General features: G+C 35.9%; 1 protein-coding gene across 2 annotated transcripts in view; it reads left to right on the top strand.

The window, feature by feature from the left end:
• The window catches only part of PTEN (phosphatase and tensin homolog), a 101,923-nt gene that overhangs the window by 17,700 nt on the left and 62,483 nt on the right, over positions 1-21,740 (top strand). For both annotated transcript variants that reach the window (XM_005698175.3, XM_018041335.1), the window contains exon 2: positions 12,250-12,334. In XM_005698175.3, coding sequence (XP_005698232.1) covers positions 12,250-12,334 — 85 coding nt within the window. The remainder of the gene's footprint in view (positions 1-12,249; positions 12,335-21,740) is intronic.

Genomic DNA, 21,740 nt, shown 5'->3' with positions numbered 1-21,740 from the left:
GTAAGAAATGTCTTGCCAATTTAAAGTTAATGTCTGATTAAAGCAAATTGTTTTACTAGTATCAGTTTATAGAATTTGTTCATTCTTGAATTGTAGGCCATGAAAGGAATGATGCCCTTTTTGGTAGGGCGGTAGGTGGGCGGTGGATAGGTAGTACATACCTAAATTATAGCTCTTACGTGGAATGTGGTGCATATGTAGGTGAGATTTTCTGTCTAAATATTCGAGGTTTAAAAGTCTTCACCTGTTCTGTTTACTTAATAGTATTTAAAGGGTGTGAGGTATTAAGAGCTTTCCCGCCTCTTCATTTCTCTCCTTTCCATCTAACTGTTGGTATTTTTGTCTTTCTCTGTGTTAAATGTTGTGTTTTTAAAAGTTTATTTACTGGATGAAAAAGTTTCTCAGTTTTTTTTAATGTTTCAGCTTAATTATTTTCCAAGATTTTTTACTGTGTTCTCCTTTGGATATGAAGATTCCATAACTAATCATGGTCAGTAATTGTGTCTCTTCCCCTAGTTGCAATAATTGGGTTCATACTAAAATGGAACACACTGTCTAGAATTAAGACTGATAACAGTTCAAAGCCATCTATGTAGACTTATTCTTGTAGCTGTTAGTATATTCTAAAACTATCTTATTAAATCTTAAGATGAATTTTTGCTAGTATTTTAGCAAATATGTAATTTAAGTTCTTTTGGATAATTACACTTATTCAAGCAATTTTAAATCGGTATGGCTAAAATACCATCAGTGGGAATATGAATCACACAGTATTAGAACAAGGCACTTATCATAAGATCAGTAACATGATTCTTACCAGTAGAGGAACAAATGCCAATATGTTTGCCTTCATATTTTAAAATCTACCTGAATTTCTAGTTCATACTGTTCTTACCCAGATTTAAAATACTGCACTGAGGCAACACTATTTTTGCTGGTTGAGGAAAAAAGTAGGTAATTTCTAAATGATTTTCTGACTTAAGCTATAGATTTTATAATATTAAAGCCAAATATAAAATGAAGCAGTAAGTACATACTTGTTTGGAGCTTTTTTTCCTTTTAAAAGTATCAAATTAATGACTTTCTTTAAAAGGTAGATTTGATTGTTAGAAGTTAATTTAAAAATTTTGCAGTTTTGGCTGAATTAATAGAAGGAAAATGTACTTGTTGAAAACATATTTGTATTAGAACTGTTTTTTCTTAGCTAGTGTGTGGTAGTTTTGAATGTTAGAAAATTTGTTCATGATTGTATCTAAAAGGTCAATTCAGTTACAACTCCTGGCATCTTCTTTCCTTCCAGAATACAGTTTGCTAATACTGAGTGAACTGGCACTGAATGCTGCTAGGCTTTTGTCATACTGCTGACAAATCCCTTGTCATCTTCTGTACCTTAACTCTTTGAATGTCTTGTTTTCTGTAAAAGTTAATGACCTTTTATCTTTTTGCATAGCTATACAGTAGCCAAAACTAATGTGTTAGGTAATTACTTCTATTAAATGATAAAAGAATGACTTTTATCATAGAATGATATTACAGAAGTAATGCGTAAATCTTAACATTGAGTATGAATAGTAGAGCATAAAAGACACCCTCTTAGGTACTTTAGTGTAATAAGAGTGAAGTAATTTCAATTTTTACAGTCTTAATATGCTTTTATTTGGCTTAGTTCAAGTTTATAATGTTGATAAGTGTCTAATGCATGTTGTTGAACTGATAATCTTTTTGAACGTTATTATTTGTTATTAGTAGTCAATCTTAGATGTTTTTTAGTGGGAGCAGCGCTGTAGGGAGGGGTGTGTGTGTGTGTGTGTATTTTAACAGCAGCAGAGTTCTGAAACAGGAAATCAGTCTTATCGTATTCATCCAGAGACCTAGGAAGAAGGTAATTGTTCGGTGTACTCGTTAAAACCAGTTAGTTGAGCAACTTAAATTTTTAGAGGTTCACAGATGCAGGCTTGAACAGTTGTTGGATATATTATTTCATAATTAACAACTACTCTGGAGAAAAACTGATTCAGTTAGTTGAGGGTACTAATACACTAAACACCTCAGCTCAATGCACTAATAAATAATGCTTTGGATTTTAAGAGTATTGCTCATATTATCAGTGACTTGATAAGATATTTTTCTGTGTTATTAGTTCATGGGGTTGCAAAGACTGGGACACGATTGAGCGACTAAGCATACACACATCAGTGACTTGATAACGTATTTTTCTGTGGTTCTAATTTGCTTAAATTTAAATAGTTAAAAGTTCACAGTGCCTTGATTATTCCTTTAAAAACATTTTTTTTTTAACTTAGTGGAATCTTAATGTATCTGGCTTGAAATATTTTCAGAATTATTCTTAAATTTGAATGGTTTAATAGAAAAAAGTTACTTCTGTTTTATATCTGTCAACTGGAATTTATCTTTCCCTGTTAATGTACATATGAACATAATTAGATCTTATGAATCAGTGTTTCCATATTGTTCTGTGATCTCTTTTATAAACATTTTTTATGTCAATAGGTACTTATTTTAAAAGCTATACAGGTTATATTTCATCAGGCTAAATATTGTGATTTGCTAAACAGCACTACTGTAAGTATCTTTGTATAGTTTACCTTTTCCTTTGGTTTGTGTTTGTAGAGTGTAGTGTTAGAGTAGGATTGCCAGAGTGAAAAGGTACAGCAGCTTCACAGCTCTGTATTACAGCTTGCGAATTTCTTGCCAAGTGAACCAATTTATAGGGTTGCTTCTAAGTGGAAGATTTACTAGCAGTTCTTAATATTACCTTTGAAGAATGTGATGTTTTCATTTACAAAGTGAGATAAATTTATGTAGACTTTTCTGTCAAGAAGAGTTGGTATAGTATAAAAACATCAAAGAAAGTTGAGAGGCTTAAATTGCTTGGAGAAATAGAAAACTTTAGTAGTTCCTCAGTTATTTGGCTTTCTGGTTTCGCAGTACTAGCAGAAAATTTAAAAGTGTTCAGTGGAACCTAAAATTTATGCTAAAGTGAATTTAAGTTAATATATTGAAATTCCTTTTATAATTTGTTTATGAAGATACTGTATTGAGTTGCCTTGTAATGAGACATTTAAACTAAAAAAAAACACAGGACATTTCTAACTTATGCAACTTCAAATAACAGCCCCTTATTTACAACTGTAGACCCCTTTGCAGTTTTATAATTTAAAGATATTTCCTCATATCTCATTCGATCTTTGAAACAACCAGTGAAGAAATTGCAGCAAGTCTTACTATTTTATAGAAAAACAAAAGTATTTGAGATTCAGAGATTCAGTAACTTAACCTGAAGTCTAGGCTTAAGTTGCAAAGCTAAGGATAGAATTCTGGTACTCTGTATTAAAAAACAGTATATACATTAAGTGCTTAGAATAGGGCCTTTCACCTAGAAAATATTTGCAGTATTCTGTTCATTTCTCCTTTATTCTTAAAATTCCCATCTCTTTGAGCATTCTTTCTCATTACTTCTGTAGCTCATGCTTTTGTACCTCTGTGCCCTTTTCACTTTAGAAAATAAAATTTTAGGCTGCGTTAATTTGGTTTGTAGAGGGATGATTATATGACATATATTAGGGCAGATGTTCTTAAATAGTAAATAATTAACACTTATCAACTGGGAAATTCAAGCACCTTCTATTTCTGCTTTCCTCCCAATGTGAATCATCAGTTTAGAAACGAGATCCAAACATTTAACACACTTTTTAAGGAAAAAAAAATCTAGTAAGAAATATAAAATCTTTTATTAAATGAGAAAGTCATAGAAGTCTATGAGCATGGCTGGTATTTAAAGCATAATTGATTATAAAAGTTGATAACGTGGATATAACTGTGACATATTTGGAAAGTATTTGTTAAATTTAAACCTGTTAACATTTGTTGAAAGGAATGTAAAGCTGATGTAACTAATGAATCAGTGGCTGAATTTTTCTTCTCACCTGAGCCTTAAGTGCCTGTGAGTTGAAAGCACTCCCAGATAGCCGAGAAAAGCTCCAGATATTCCTAGAAAATGAGATTAAATGGTGAAGTTCTGGTATTTGCTAACTTGTTTTTGATTGTTGTCTTGTTAGTCTGACTTGATTCCTTTACTCCTGCTGCCAGTTCAGCTCAACGTTCCTTTTGTGATCTGGGCAACTTCAGATTTGCTCTGGATACTCTTTGATAGTCTCTAAATCTATATGTCACTTTTATTTGACCTGTCATGTTCCTTGTATGGGATAGTTTCTAGCTTCATATTGCACACCTTTCAGTTAACTAGATTCTAAAAATAACTTTTATGTGACTTATGGAAATAATTTTCCTAGAAATAATTATAGCAGGAAAAATAAGTAGTTAGTGATTTATAATTTAAGACTGCATTTCAGTTTTTAAGTTGTAAAGGGACAAGCATATCTATTAATATATGCTATATGGAGTACTACAGAGAAACTTTTCAGAACTGCTTTACTGTTAGTAATTATGCTTCAAATAAGATACAGCTTTTGTGTCGGGAACACATTGTTGTAAAATAAGGCTCAGGGGGCCTGTTTTTCCCTCCCTTACCATTTTAATATGCAATAGAATGGAAAGTAGTAAAACAAAATATCTTAGGGAGCTATATTTGGTTGTTATCCTCTATTTGAAAATTCAAGGTTAATTTACCATATGAACCCCATTAATTTAGGCTCAAATAAACTTTTGAGGTAAGGTAGACTCATGAGATCTCAACCCACATCTTTTAGAGCTTTTTGTAGTTATTCATTTATTTATTATCTGTTTTTGGCAGTGCTGAGTCTTCATCGCCGTGGGAGCTTCTCATGGTGGTGGCTCCTCTCATTGTGGAGCACGGTCTCTAGGGCATGCAGGCTTCAGTAGCTGCAGTTCCTGGGCTCAGAGCACAGGCTCAGTAGTTGTGGCACACGGGCTTAGTTGCTCTACAGCCTGTGGGATCTTCCCGGACCGGGGGTCGAACCTGTGTCTCCTGCATTGGCAAGTGGATTCTTTACCACTGAGCCACCAGAAGCCCCCACAAGTTTTCATTTAAAAGATGTTTTGTTAATTAGAGGTAGCTTGGAACATATTTTTAGTTTTTTCAGTTATGCTTGGATGCTTAGAACAGCCAATAAAAAATTGTTTAGCTTTTATCATAGCCACATTGTAAGAATAATAGGTCAGTTATAGGTTGAATCAACTTCTGTGGATGTTATTTTTAAAATTATTATATTCTAAAACTTAAGTTTTTTTCTTTGGGACAGTATTCTGTGATGTGAGAAGGATCGTTGCAGCACTTGACTCAAATATGCTATACTGTGTGTAATTATCAGAACTCATAAACCAGCCACTTAAGATCTGTGTATTTAATTGTATTAAGTTATACCTCTGTTATGGAGAAGGAAATGGCAACCCACTCCAGTATTCTTGCCTGGAGAATCCCATGGACGGAGGAGCTTGGTGGGCTACGGTCCACGGGGTCGCAGAGTCGGTCACGACTGAGCGACTTCACATACCTCTATTAAAGTGAAACAAAACAGATTTGACATGTTTGTTTGAGGGAGGGGGAGTGGGGTGGAGACTACCAGTGTTTATCAGATCTCCTCCAGGTGGCGTTCATCCTGGGCAAGAGAGGACCATGTATGCGTTTCTTACCTGTCTCCTTATTTCATGTGCAGTAGCAACTGATGCGGGGAATAAAGGCTTTTAACCCCTTTTGGAGTTACATTTTGCATATGTTCTTAAGTTAAATAAAAAAGCAATATACTAAAGATTATAAAGAGTTAAAGTTTCTGTTAGGCTTTAATGTTCTTTAGAAGGGTTAGGTTATTCAGCAAGTCAGTGTCATTGGAAAACAACTGAACAGTTACAGTGGGCTCCTAAGATGTAGTATTATACCATTTGTTCAGTTGATAGACAAACATCATTATGTTCTAGGCATTGTTCATATATTAAATCATTTAATCCTTAAAACAACCCTATATGATGGGTACTTTTATTAGCCCCTTCTACTTCTTATTATATCCAGTAAGTGCAAGTTAAGTCTATTCTAATATTTCCTCCCTTGGTTATTCCTGTTTGGTTGAAATCATCTAAAAATGTATGTCATAAAAATTTTAATGGGAAGCAAAAAAGTTGTATGTAAGGAAGATTTTATTTTATACAATTCTTGGCTTAAGAAATGTTTGCCTCAAAATTGAGTAGTCATTAGTTGCTGACATCAGTTTTGGAAATACCAGTAGATTTTTCTGTTGTCTTTTAGAAGTTTTTCAATGTTTGATTAGTAAATTACTTCCATTTGAAGTTACATACATAATGGGTTTGAATTGTAGCTTAACTACTGATGGCTTTGGGACCATTCATTTTGATCCACAGTTTCATCATCTGTAGACTTTCCTTGTGGCTCAGCTGGTAAAGAATCCACCTGCAATGTGGGAGATCTGGGTTCGATTCCTGGGTTGGGAAGATCCCCTGGAGAAGAGAAAGTTCTGCCCTGGAGAATTCCATGGACTGTATAGTCCTTGGGCTTGCAAAGAGTCAGACACAACTGAGTAACTTTCACTGTCATCATCTGTGAAGTAACGTTACTTCAAAGGATTGTTAGGATTAAATGAGAATGTATTTGGCATACTGTCTGGGACATGGTCTCTGTTTTTCTAATTTATGATGGATGCCAAAGTATTGGGTAAAATTTCAGACTGTATGAATAAGGAAGGTGTAAGTGAGGAAAATGAAACTTTAAGAAGGCTTGATTCCTCAGTTCTGTTAAAGGAAGAGTTGGATTGTTGCTCGGTAAGAGATTGCAGAGCCATGGGTTGTTGCTCTGCTAGAAACTCCCCTGTTGATCCTGGCCTTTGCCTCCTTATCTGTCTGATTGACTTGAACTTCCTGTCACAGCATCCTTAAACCGAGACCTAATCTTAGTCAGTCCTGCCACCTTCTGCATAAAGCTTTGTGTGTGAGCTGTACTGGACTGCTCGCTTTTTCTGAATATTTTATGTGTTGGGTTGGCCAAAAAGTTCTTTCGAGTTTTTCTGTAGATGGTGTGGAAAAACCTGAATGAACTTTTTTTTTTTCCTGAATGAACTTTTTGACCAACCCAGTATTTCCATGTATCTGTTCTACCCTCTTTTTAGAATGTTGTAATTGCTTTTGTTTCTTCTTTCTTCTGATGTATGCCTTATTTCTTAAGGATTTCTAACATATTACCTATCTGCTTTGTGATTTCTAACATATTACCTATTTTATCTCTACCTCTGCAGAATTAATCCTTCTTTGTCTTGCTCTTAAAACGTCTTGATCTTATGTATATATAATGGGGCCTTTGGCATAGTTGTAGGTTTGTGTGTCTGTCTGCCTTGATAGAATAGGAACTCCTAGAGTGTGGTGGAGAAGGCAGTAGCACCCCACTCCAGTCTTCTTGCCTGGAAAATCCCATGGACTGAGGAGCCTGGTGGGCTGCCGTCTATGGGGTCACACAGAGTCGGACACGACTGAAGCGACTTAGCAGCAGCAGCAGAGTGTGGTAGTCTTTGCTTACTTAGACTTATGATCTCAGTGTCCCGTGCACAATGTTCAGTATGTGAACGTTCAGTGTGTGTGTGGATAATTGAGTAAAGGAGGGAGCCGATGAGTATCCCCATTCATGTGTAGTTACTGACAAGTATTTTTCTTAAATAAGTAAACCAAGCCCTTTGCAACCTTATTTACTTTGTTAATATTCATAGTAGAAGGATAAATCTAAATTTAGTCTTTGTTAAAATGACTGCATTTCAAGGGGCTTTACATTTCTGTGCTTTTTAAAAAAGTTATGGATGTGCAGTTGATTTACAGTGTTTCAGGAGTACAGCAGAGTAATTCAATTATGTATGTATATACATACATATATTCTTTTTCAGGTTCTTTTCCATTATAGGATATTCAAGATGAATATGATTCCCTGTGCTGTACAGTAGGTCCTTGTTGATTATCTATTTTGTATATAGTAGTGTGTATGTATAAACCCTAAATTCCTAATTTATCCCTTCTCTCACTTATATGCTTTCCTGTAAGGCTGGAAGCTTACTAGCATTCCCACTGAAATTAATGGTTAGGTCAGGTAAGTTTGTTAGTAGTAATAAAACTTTTTTACATAAAAAACTTCTGTTGCATTGCTCAGAAAACCTTGGCATAATTTCAGTTTATATTTTTTAGTAAAATGTGTTTATAATTATTTAGTTAGAAATTCCAGGTTTGTGGTAGTTGCCACTGCTTGCTGTTCCCTACTGCTGCCTCATTTTTTTTTTCCTGTTAATTTCCATTTTCTTATGTTTGTATTCTATAAGACAGTTAAAAAGTAAAGATTATTCATGTTCAGGAATTGTAGCGCTTCAGGCTTGATTTGAGCCTCTTGTCTCTTCATTTTTTTTTTTTTTTTTTGGTGAGTGGACACCTAAAACATTTTGGTAATTAGGAATTACATTTTTAGGTGGGGCTGCTTTCTTATATGAGAATGATAGATGATGGCTAATATTTGTGATGTTAAAAATGATCCTAATGTAACCCTTTGAGGTTGAGGGTGAATTTGTGTATTCTTAAAGTGACAGAAATTGTCCCTGGCTTATATAATTTTTTTATCATTATTTTTTAAGAAATTCAGCTTTTTAAAAAATTACATACAAAGCTGATTGTAAGTCATACAGGGCAAGACTATTTTGTTACACTTAGGAAATAGATTCGGAGATAATTATAAAACGGTTTTTTAAACCTGTTATAGAAACGGTATAGGTGATCATATTAAAACAAGCAAAAATGAGAAAAACTATATATTGCTACTGCTGCTGCTAAGTTGCTTCAGTTGCGTCCGACTGTGCAACCCCATAGACGGCAGCCAATCAGGCTCCCCCGTCCCTGGGATTCTCCAGGCAAGAACACTGGAGTGGGTTGCCATTTCCTTCTCCAGTGCATGAAAGTGAAAAGTGGAAAGGAAGTCACTCAGTCATGTCTGACTCTTAGTGACCCCATGGACTGCGGCCCACCAGGCTCCTCCATCCATGGGATTTTCCAGGCAAGAGTGCTGGAGTGGGGTGCCATTGCCTTCTCCAATATTCCTACTCCCTAGATATTATTACCTTCAGTACTTTGGTTTGTAATCTTTCTGTCTACATATTTTAGTTATACTAGTATGCTGTATATGTTTTCTCTTATTAAAATAGTATCACATTGTACCTTCTCTTTTGAAACCTTTTTTTTTTCCAGTCAGTAATGTCTGCTTTTCCATTTCTGTAAATTTTTATCTCAGCCAATACTTAGATCATATTTAAAATTTCTCTAGTTGGTTCAAAAATATCCTTAATGGCTGGTTGCTCCGAAACAGTAACCAGAACAGGATTATACCAGTGAACTTGACTTTTAGAACCCTAAGTCTTTGTAAACCAAGGGCAGCTACCCATTTCTCCTCTCTTCAGCTGTGAAATGATACTTGACTTTTTTAAAAAAAGATAATTTGAAAGATACTGAGTCACGTCCTACAGACTTTTTGAATTGTCCAGTTTATACACATAATGTCATTTAGCTTGTTCTATATCATATCTGTAAATTAAAATTTATATGTAAGTGCTTCGTGGATTCTCAGATTGAGGATAATTCGGCCCTCATAGATGATGCTGTGTCCTTCATATTGCATCACATCAAAAGTTATGTGATCTCAACTTAACTTGCTTGGTAATGCTGAGACTGACCACTGAAATTGGGTGATGACAGTCTTTTCTGTGCATTATTCAATTATGTTTGTCTTCTTACATTAGAAGATATATTATGTGGTGTTTTCTTACATTAGAAGATATATTGTGTGGTATCACTTTGCCTCTGTTAGAAAGTTCAGTTCCTTATTATCCACTCACCTATTGATTTAGTACCATTTGTTGATCCTTGCCTAAGTCAGTAATTTTATTAGGGCTTTCAAAGTTTGATTTTTCTGATTCTAATTGATTTTTCTAAAATTTTTATTTTTATTAACTGGTGTTTTCTGTCGTGTTTGCTTTATGAAATGGAGCTATTGAGTTGCCGTGAAATAGAGTTCCTACAGGAAAAGTAGGATAAATCCTTTATCTCCCTCTTTACCAATTTTAAAGTAAAGAAAATAACTATTCCAGTAGATACGTAGCAAAGCTTAAAAGTGAAAATAATTTTTTGTTATAACTTTTTCTGTATTCAGTATCTTTATAGACTCGGGGATTTATTTCCATTTTATTCAGGATTCTTTGATTTACTACCATTTACATTTTTCCTCTGATGCTCAGTTTGTCACAAATTTAGCCATGCTTCATGCTAGCTCCTATGTCTGTTTGATATAGGCCACTAACGTATGTATGCTTTCCCTGCCCCCAGATCTGACGTCAACAGTTTTTTCAAGGAGTTGATACCTTTTAGTGTAGTATGATATTAAAGATGAAATCAGGGTTCTAGAAGTGTTTACTGCTGCTCAGGTGACATACTTTTGGCTGTTTTTTTGGAAAGACCTAAACAGTGTAAATGTCTGCAAGCATGAGTTCATATTAATATTTTCAGTTATTACTTGATTTCTTGATTTTATAATGTTATCTCTTTTCTCTTACAGTAATAATCACAAACCTTCAAGTCATTAACATAACTTCATTGATTTTTTTTCCTGTAATATAAAGGAAAAGTTTGGAAGATATTAATACTGATGTCATTAGAAATTACTGGAAAGGTTTAAAATTTCTTTGTAGCTCTTTTTTCTTAGAAAACTTCCTGCCCAGAAGTACAGTAAAATTGCAGTGTCTAGATAACCCTTGAAATAAATCCTTTCTCCTGGTTACCAGTTTGCTATTTAATCAGATTTGTTTCAGTGTGTGCTTGCCGCCTCCTCCTCCTCTCTATGAAGCAGCCATTCTCATTAGTCTCTCAGTTATCTTTGTGTGTGTTGGAGCATTCCAGTTCAGGCAAATCTATGTGTAGAAAATCAGTTCATAAAGCGTTTCTTTTATACAAAGGTGGCACACTATATGCTCTGTTATGCACATTGCTCCCTTAAAACATTTTGTAGGTCCGTCCAAGCAGTACTGGTAATTATACAGAACGCATAATAAACAGGTGATCTTTTCTTAAATTACAATACCAAAATGAAAGGTTTTAGTAATTTAAGTAGTTATTTTGGATTGAAAATAATACTGAAATAAGCTCACTAATGTGAATGCAGCAGAAATTAAAAAGATCTCTAAAAAGGCACTGAATTTGATAAATTTTGTATTGTATTTGGAAGATAAATGGGTCCAATAGGTGAGCATAGAGCTTTGGAGAGAGTCTTGAGTGGTTTAAAGCAGTTAAGATTGGCTGGTTTGAAACATCTTTGTCAGAAAATCATGAGATTGGAGAGAATTGATGGAGCTCAAGAAATGAGCCAGTCTGATGGACAAAATCCTCAAATATGTGGATAATCTCTGCTGCTTTATAGTTTTATATAAATTTTTCTTGAGTGTAGAAGTTTGTTTTATGCAGCTGTTGTATATAAGTTAACAGAATGGGCACGCTAAGTATTGATTACCTTGTTTGGATATGAGATTAAGTTTCTACCTCAGTTCAGTATTATCATCATAAATACCAAGGGTTAAGATAGATCATTGTGGTTTTCTCAACCTCCTCACCATGTAGAATAGGAAATTGAAGTCTAAAAAGGGTCAGTTGTCCAATTTATGCATCTGATTAGAGGAATAACTTGTTCTTAAATCTAATCTTCTAACTCTTAACTGTGTCTACTTTTCTCTGAAAAAGGAGAAATTGTGCAGCTGTTTCTTGTTTTGTTTTTGATTTTTGGATTTTGTCTGGATGTTTTAGTATTGTAAATATGAAAGTTACCTTTTACCTTAGATGCATTCTAAACATACTGAGTAAGATTTAATAATCACTGTCGTATGATTGTGTGTTAGTTGCTCAGTCGTGTCCGACTCTTTGGGACCCCATGGACCATAGCCCACCAGCCTCCTCCGTCGATGGGATTTTCCAGGCCAGAATACTGGAGTTGGTTGCCATTGATATTTTTTGGGATCAGTGTATTTACCTGTATTTCTTAATTACACATGATGGCTTATAAATAAATACATTTGACAGCCTTATTATTAACATGGTTTGTAGTGGGGAAAGCTTTTTATAATCAGCTAAAGTTTTAAAACATTTACATGAGGTTTGCATTGTATATTTCAGTAAGCTAATGTTTTAAAATGTGTACATGTGGTTTACATTGTTGCATGTTTCCTTAACTTAAGCACTCAGATATTTATCCAAACATTATTGCTATGGGGTTTCCTGCAGAAAGACTTGAAGGCGTGTACAGGAACAATATAGACGATGTAGTCAGGTAAGAGCTTTTAACTTTCCGTTTCAAATATTGATGTATATTCATGTTGTATTTTCGTTTAGGAGAATTTCTAAACCACAGAAAAAGATGTACTTTTTGATGTTGAGTTTATTTTTATCACGATGATCTATAACTGCTTTGTTTATTTTGCTTCATGTACCTACTCGGTGTCAGTGGGATAAAACTCATTAGATAAGAACTGACCTTTTACATAATCAGGTATATGTGTTATGATTTCCTGGACTCCTTACCAGTTTAATATCTGGGTTCCATTGCACTATTTTTGCCTTTTATTTCACAGTTGGGTATTAGCCTTAAAATCCTTGAGTGGATTTATTCACTTAAATTTATTTATGCTAAGGTATACATAAATGATGTAATTTTACGTAGAACAGTTTATAAAGGGGCATGAATGTACAGAGGACCTGGAGAAGTATTTAGTGCAGGGGATCTGGAAAGGAATCTGTTAGACACCAAAGCCTAGGTGTCTGCTTTTCAGGTTTGCATCGTTTTTAAGAGGAATTATCATTCATATCTGAGCAATAGTTCTCAAGGCTCATTTAAATAACCTTAAATACATTTATGACCCAAGAGTACATAATATATTTTATGAAAGAAGGAATTTGTGTCTGCTTTGTAAATAGTCAATATGTTTTCTAATTTCAGAACAAAAAATTTGTGTATAAATAAACTGTAAAATGTCAGTAGAAGTGTAATTGGCTTTTAAAAGTTTAAATTTTCTATCATCCCTTGTACCCTCTTTCAGAAGTATCCTTTTTGGAGACTTCCAGTTTAAGTATGTGGTGGTTATGAGAAGTAAATGTTACAGTGGGCAGGAAAGCACTTTGTAAAGCATTATGATATAGGATTCTTTTAAAATAGTTGTCTTAATATTTAAACTATTTATATACACTTATATGAACCAACCATAGTTTTTTTCAGTGGTTAATTTTTAGCAATTTGCTTTGAACCAAAGTCTGTGTACATTTTTGCAGTATTGAGTTGTACCCAGTTGGGTTTTTGTAATGCTTATATTGTGTTCAGAATTAAACTTCAGTATCGACAGAAAAACTCCCAGACTACTTTGTGGTTGGTCCATGAGGCTGTCAGAGGAATGATTTAAGAGCCTGCGATTTAAGAAATGAGTTTGCCTTCTAGTAGTTGGGCAGGACACAGTGGAAGAATGGGAGCAACAGCTTGATATGGCTTAGTCAATGTTAATACCAATCTACAGAAATACAGTGAATGATAGAAAAAAGTTTAAGAGAAGTAAATTTTGACTCAAGAGAGATGGAGAATCTTGGAAACGAGCAGTGCTGTCGTGAAACATGTTTGCTGTTACGGTGAAGGAGTAGTTTTATCAGGCCTCTTTGTGGCCTAGAAGAAACATTTCTAAAGTCGATCTACTTAACATTACTGTAATTCTGCATTCAACCAACTACTAATTCAAACAAGTCAGATTGATACTCATACATAAAAAGAGTATGAATACTCTTGAGTAGAGGATACATTTTCCAGTCACTGTAAGAATATCCTTTTGGTAAATTAATTTGATATGCTAATTTCTACATTGTTCTCTTCTGAATGTGAATTTGTCTCTTCTGACTGTGGATTAATGCTGAGGCTGATTGGTCATCTTTCCGGTTACTGATAAGTCCAGTTTCTGGTTCTGTGTGTGATTTACATATGGTCATCAGATCTTTGGTGGTGGTGTATTGTTTTGTCACCACGACATGTTCGACCCATGGAATGCAGCATACCAGGCTTCCCTGTCCACCATCTCCCAGAGTGTGTTCAAATTCATGTCCATTGGGTCAGTGATACTACTTAACCATCTCATCCTCTGCCCACTTCTCCTCCTGCCTTCAGTCTTTCCCAGTAACAGGGTCTTTCCCAGTGAGCCAACTCTTCACGTCAGGTAGCCAAGTACTGGAGCTTCAGCTTCAGCATCAGTACTCCAGTGAATATTCAGGGTTGATTTCCTTTAGGATTGACTGGTTTGATCTCCTTGAAGTCCAAGGGAGTCTCAAGAGTCTTCTCCAACACCACAGTTCAAAAGCATCAGTTCTTTGGCACTCAACCTTCTTTATGGTCCAACTCTCACATCCATACATGACCACTGAAAAAACCACAGCTTTGACTCTACAGACCTTTCTCGGCAAAATGATGTCTTTGCTTTTGAATACACTGTTTAGGTTTCTCATAGCTTTCCTTCCAAAGAGCAAGCATCTTTTAATTTCATGGCTGCAGTCACTGTCCATAGTGATTTTGGAGTCCAAGACAGTAAAATCTGTCACTGCTTCCACATTTTTCCTTTCTATTTGCCATGAAGTGATGGGACTAGATGCCATGATCTTAGTTCCCCCCCCCCCCCAGTTTCTTTATTATTTCTAAAACAAAAAATAGAGAAGTTATAAATCTTCAAATAATCTCTTAGTTTTTTGAATGTTGAGTTTTAAGCCAGCTCTTTCACTCTCATCAAGAGTCTCTTTAGTTCCTCTTTGCTTTCAGCCATTAGGGTGGTACCATCTGCATATCTGAGGTTGTTAATATTTCTCCCCACAATCTTGATTTTAGTTTGTGATTGATCCAGTCCAGCGTTTTGCATGATATACTCTGCATATAAGTTAAATTAACAATATACAGCCTTGTCATACTCCTTTCCCAATTTTGAACCAGACTGTTGTTCCATAGAAGGTTCTAATGGTTGCTCCTTGACAACAGGTTTACCTTCTTTAAAACAGGTAAACCTGTCAGGAGACAGGTAAGGTGTTCTGGTATTCCCGTCTCTTTAAGAACTTTCTGCAGTTTGTTGTGATCCACACAAAAGCTTTAATGTAGTCAATGAATCCGAAGTATATGTTTTTCTGGAATTCTCTTGATTTTTCTATGATCCAGCGAATGTTGGCAATTTGATCTCTCGTTCCTCTGCCTTTTCTAAACCCAGCTTATACATCTGGAAGTTCTTGGCTCACATACCGCTGAAGCCCAGCTTGAATGATTTTGACCATAACCTTACTAGCATGTGCAATGAGCAAAATTGTATGATGGTTTGAACATTTTTTGGCATTGCTTTTTATTGGAATTGGAATGAAAACTGTTCTTTTCCAGTCCTGTGGCCACTGCTGAGTTTTCCAAATTTGCTGTCAGATTTAGTGCAGCACTTTAACAGCATCATCTTTTAGGATTTGAAATAGTTCTGCTGGAATTTGTTTGTAGTAATGCTTCCTAGGCCCACTTAACTTCACATTCCAGGGTATCTGGCTCTGGGTGAGTGTCCATACCATCATGGTTATCCAGATCAGTAAGACATTTTTGGTATAGTTCTTCTGTGTAATCTTTCCACCTCTTCTTAATCTCTTCTGCTTCTGTTGTCCTTGCCATTTCTGTCCTTTACTGTACTCATCTTTGTTTGAAATGTTCCCTTGATCTCTCCATTTTCTTGAAGAGATCTCTAGTCTTTCCCATTCTATTGTTTTTCTCTACTTCTTTGCAGTGTTCATTTAAGAGACCCTCCTTTTCTCTCTTTGCTATTCTATGAAACTCTGTGTTCAGTTGGATGTAACTTTCCCCGTCTACCTTGCTTTTCACTTCTCCTCTTTCCTTAGCTATTTGTAAAACCTCCTCAGACAACCTTCTTGCATTTCTTTTCATTTGGGATGGTTTTAGTCACTGACTCCTATACAATGTTAAGTTATAATAACTCCATCAAGAAAATACCGTGCTGGGAAGTATTTTGATCTGTCATCTTCTGATTTCAGAAACCTCTGCCTTTATGCCTCTGAATTTAGAGTCATATACATTTGGCTTGTAATCAGGAACAGCGGTTGAGGTTTATTCTGTCTCCTTTAATGGATCTAATTTATTTTATCTAGCTTTTAACTTTTTCAGATGTCACTCTTAGAAAAAGGTTGCTGCTAAGTCGCTTCAGTCGTGTCCGACTCTGTGCGACCCCATAGACGGCAGCCCACCAGGCTCCCCCGTCCCTGGGATTCTCCAGGCAAGAACACTGGAGTGGGTTGCCATTTCCTTCTCCAATGCATGAAAGTGAAAAGTGAAAGGGAAGTTGCTCAATCGTGTCTGACTCTTAGCGACCCCACGGTCTGCAGCCTACCAGGCTCCGCCCATGGGATTTTCCAAGCAAAAGTACTAGAGTGGGGTACCATTGCCTTCTCCATAGAAAAGGTTAGCCAGTGGTTACTTTAGCCAACTGATCTTGTCACCAACTGGTCTTGTCACCCTAGTGAATAATGGTTGTAGCACATGAAAATGAAGAAGCATCAACTGAAGATAATAACTACGCTGTACTTGTTTTGTTTTTTCTTTTCCTTTTTTTTTTGATCGATGGATAAATGGCCATAATGCTTCGCTGTTATCAGTTTACCCCTCCCCCCTTAGTTTATGAGAAAGGTGAGCAGAGTGACCATGAAGGAAGTTGTGTCTTTTCCTATGAGCTAAAATGAAAATGAATAATTCGTAAATAGTTTGTGTGTTAGGATTAGCCTCTCTGTGGAAATGACCGTCTCTAGTACCTAGATAACTGATTTCCTTGAATGGCTTGCACAATATTGGAGTTAAGTTTGGTTGCTCAATCGTGTCCCACTCTTTGCGACCCCATGAACCGCTGCATGCCAGGCCTCCCTGTCCATCACCAACTCCCAGAGTTTACTCAAACCCATGTCCATTCAGTCGGTGATGCCATTCAACCATCTCGTCCTCTGTCGTCCCCTTCTCCTGCCCTCAATCTTTCCCAGTATCAGGGTCTTTTCCAAGGAATCAGCTCTTCGTATCAGGTGGACAAAGTATTGGAGTTTCAGCTTCAACGTCAGTCCTTCCAATGAATACCCAGGACTGATCTCCTTTAGGATAGACTGGTTAGATCTCCTTGCAGACCAAGGGACTCTCAAGAGTCTTCTCCAACACCACAGTTCAAAAGCATCAGTTCTGCGCTCAGCTTTCTTTATAGTTCAACTCTCACATCGATACATGACTGCTGGAAAAACCATAGCTTTGATGGTAGAACTTTGTTGGCAAAGTAATATCTCTGCTTTTTAATATGCTGTCTAGGTTGGTCATAACTTTTCTTCCAAGGAGCAAGCATCTTTTAATTTTATGGCTGCAGTCACCATCTGCAGTGATTTTGGAGCCCCAAAAATAAAGTCTGACACTGTTTCCCCATCTATTGCCCATGAAGTGATGGGACCAGGTGCCATGATCTTAGTTTTCTGAAAGTTGAGTTTTAAGGCAACTTTTTCACTCTCCTCTTTCATTTTCATCAAGAGGCTCTTTAGTTCTTCTTTGCTTTCTGCCATAAGGGTGGTGTCATTCTGCATATCTGAGGTTATTGATATTTTTCCTGGCAATCTTGACTCCAGCTTGTGCTTTATCCAGTCCAGCATTTCTCATGATGTTGGAGACACTAGTACTAATCACTAGTAGTGAATTTTTTTTTTTTTTATTCAAAGATGGTAACACCTCAGTGAAAAAAGGTCTTTATTTTCTTACATCTTTTCTGTTAACAGTAAACTTTGGGATTTAGAAACTGGGATATCTAAAGAGTATTTACAATTACCTTTTCTTCTTTAATCCCATGTGTTTCCTATGATTCCTATGATTTTTCCCCCCAAACAAGAAATATTGTTCAGAATTCAGATGTTGTTGCTGTACATCATTGCTTTGAGTAAAACTCATATTCCCGATACCTTCATGCTTAAAGTATTAACTGTTTATGGATATAATTCGTTACAGCAATGTAAAATTTTATACTTGAGGTATTCAAATATTTAACTTCTCCTTTTGAGATTACCTCCTGGGATCAGGAATTAATGTAAAGAATAAGAGTAGAGGAAAAGTGAACCAAGTTGAAATTTTTTTTACTATCTTTACTGCAGGTGTTTTCTTTAATAAGCAGTTAGAATTGACAGGGCAAGAAAGGGTCATTTCATAGAATGGAAATGGAAAAACTAACTCTTTCCAGATTGTTTTTTCTTCTTTTCATCTTAATGCTGCCTTCTCTCTCCTTTCTTTCTTGCCTCTAAAATTCTTGCTCTGACCAGCTGGTAATGTGAAGCAATGTTTTATTTGGGTGATTTATTGTTCTTTGATATATATATTAATCTTATTTCTCAGATTAATATTGAAGTTATCTGTTAATAATTTATATGTTACCTGTATAAATCTAGGCAATCTTTAACAAATTGATGATGCTTCTTATGTTTAGTAGACATAGTTTAAGAATTGTTCTGTATGTAATAAATCATAGAAGTGTAAATTTAATAGAGGTGAACTGGCTTTCTTACTGCAGAACTTTTAATGTGCTATTATGCATTGTAATTCTCCCAATAATGAAACTCTAATAAGTTCCTTTCATTTTTTTTCTTCTTTCCCTTTCTCTTCTCCTCTTTCCTTTCCCCTTTATCTCTTTCTTTTCTTTTGTAGTATAGTAAATATCATTTCTCTCAACAGTGTTCCATGGAGCACAGTTTTGGAAATGTTGAAATGAAAAAGTTGTATATAACAATATTTTCCTCTTGTCTGTCATTAGGAAACAAATTACTTCCTCCTTTTTTATTGGAAAGATCAGCTTTTTCATCCGTGTGTAAGCAGCCATATTGCCGATTCAAAAGTCCATCTTCCCTTTTCTTGTTTTATACATTTTCTTCCTGAAGAAACTTTTCAGATATTTTTCTCTTAATTATATAATGATCTCTCAATCAATGTTATGTTGATTTTCAATAAAAAAAAGGACACATTTGTTTTCTCAACATCACCATTATTGGTTATTCATTTTAAAAAGGTTGAAAAGAGATTATTTATAGGAAAGCTTCAAAAATAATTTAGGAGGATATCAATTCCCTTCTCCCTTTCCAACAACTTTTGACTTCTTCCCTCATTGCCTGTCTGTTTCTTGCTTCCTTTTTTTCTTTATTCAGATGTAAATCACATAACATGAAACTGCCCACTTCAGAGTGTACAGTTCAGGGACATTTAGTGTCTTCACAATGTTTTATAACCACCACCTCTGTCACGTTCTGAAACATTTTATCGCCCCAGAAGAAAACTCTGTCCCCAGAGACTCCTCCTGCTTCTTTTGTTAGTCTTTATTCTTTACAAATCGCAGAGCCATGATGGATTTGACAATGATCAAATTATCTGTACCAATCTAATCTTTGATATTTTAATAATAGGTGACATTTATTTGCATTTATATATATGTATTACTGTTGTATAAGCAGTTTGCATGTGTTCTCTTACTAAATTGCTACAGTAAACCTATCTCCATTTCATAGATGGTTTGAAAGAAGCTAACTTCCCCAAGTGCCACAGCTGGTAAGAACAGGCTGAGGATTGAGTCCAGGTCTGTCAGATTCCAAAGCTGATTTCCTTAATAACCATAAAATCTTATATATCAGAGGACAAAAACTAGAAACTCCTGCTCATTTAGCCTGTTGATTTCCTTGTTTGGCCTAACACAGTGTTGTTCCCCGCTCAGTGTGGGAAATCATCTAGGAAAGTCTTTTCTAGTATCATACTAGAATATTTCTCAAGGTTTTGGGTCTCTAGATTGAAAAGACCTACTAGTGCCAAGCACAATAAGTGAAAATAGGTCAATACCAGGCAAATTATTAAGAAGTTAAAAAAAAAATGTGAAGAAGAATGAGAATTTCTCAAAAGCTTTCAGGATCATTTAGAAAGGATTAGGAATGTGGCTTTTCCAGTGGTCATGTATGGATATGAGAGTTGGACTATAAAGAAAGGTGAGCACAGAAGAATTGATGCTTTTGAACTGTGGTGTTAGAAAAGACTCTTGAGAGTCCCTTGGTCTACAAGGAGATCCAGTCAGTCCATCCTAAAGGAGATAGTCCTGGGTGTTCATTGGAAGGACTGATGTTGAAGCTGAAATTCCAATACTTTGTCCACCTGATATGAAGAGCTGACTCCTTGGAAAAGACCCTGATGCTGGGAAAGATTGAGAGCAGGAGGAGAAGGGGATGACAGAGGCCGAGATGGTTGGATGGCATCACCGACTCAATGGACATGTGTTTGGGTGGACTCTGGGAGTTGATGATGGACAGGGAGGCCTGGTGTGCTGCGGTTCATGGGGTCGCAAAGAGTCAGACACGACTGAGCGCCTGAGCTGAACTGAGAAATGTCAGTAGCATCTAACTTCTCAGCAGTAGAATTAAAGATAGAAGATTGAGGAACGGCACTTCAGATGTTCTGCAGTCAACCTGGAATTCTATATCTAGCCAAACCATCAATCAAGTGCAAGAGTAGGAAAAAAGACACTCAGTGGACTGAACAAAAAAATTTTGTCCTTGTAACATTTCTTAGGCAATTTCTAGAAGATGTGCCCTAGGAAAACAGGGAGAGAAACCGTGAAAGAAAAGAAAAGGGCTTTGACAAACTGAGAGTCCAACGGAGAATCCAACTCAGAAACCACAGTCAAGTCCCAGGGTGACAACGATGCCGCAAAGCTAAAGAGCACCCAGTTCTGATTAGAGGAATATATATTATATTCTTATATATATATGGAATATATGAGCAGGAGGAGAAGGGGACGACAGAGGACGAGGTGGTTGGATGGCATCACTGACTCAATGGACGTGTTTGGGTGGACTCCGGGAGTTGATGATGGACAGGGAGGCCTGGCGTGCTGCGCTTCATGGGGTCGCAAAGAGTCAGACATATATATATATTCTTATATATATATTCATATTCTTATATATTACATAAGTTTCCATATCATATTTATCTTTTGGGGACTTATTTTACGTCGTTTTACCCCCGTTGTGGCATGTGTCCTTCTATTATGTGTATATACCACATTCTGTTTATCTGTTCATCTGTCGATTGACACTTGGGTTACTTCCATCTATTGACTATTGTAGATAACGTTACTATGAGCATGGGTGTGCCAGTATCTGTTTGAGTCTCTGCTTCTAATTTAAGGCACACTGTGAAGTGGGATTGCTGGGTCACATGATCATCCTCTGCTTGCTTTTTTGAGGAGCTATCTGACCGTTTTCTACAGTGGCCATATCATTTTACATTCCTATATGCGACGCACAAGTGTTGCAACTTCTCCAAACCCTCACTGCCAACACTTTTTTCCTGGGTTTTTTTTATTTTGTTTGTTTGGGGTTTTTTGGATAACAGCTGTCCTAATGGGTATAAGGTGATATCCCATTGTGGTTTTGATTTGCATTTCTCTAATGATAAACGATGCTGAGCGTCTTTTCATGTGCTTAATCACCATTTGTATATCTTCTTTGGAGATATGTCTATTTGAGCCCTTGGCTAGTTTATGAATTGGATTTTTGGTGTGTTTTTGAGTTCTATATATGATGGATGTTAATAATTTACTAGATAATGTGATTTGCAAATATTTTTTTCCATCCTATTG

The sequence above is a fragment of the Capra hircus genome, chromosome 26, assembly GCF_001704415.2.
Source record: "Capra hircus breed San Clemente chromosome 26, ASM170441v1, whole genome shotgun sequence".
Classification (NCBI taxonomy): Eukaryota; Metazoa; Chordata; class Mammalia; order Artiodactyla; family Bovidae; genus Capra; species Capra hircus.
This window is presented reverse-complemented; position numbering and strand designations above follow the sequence as displayed.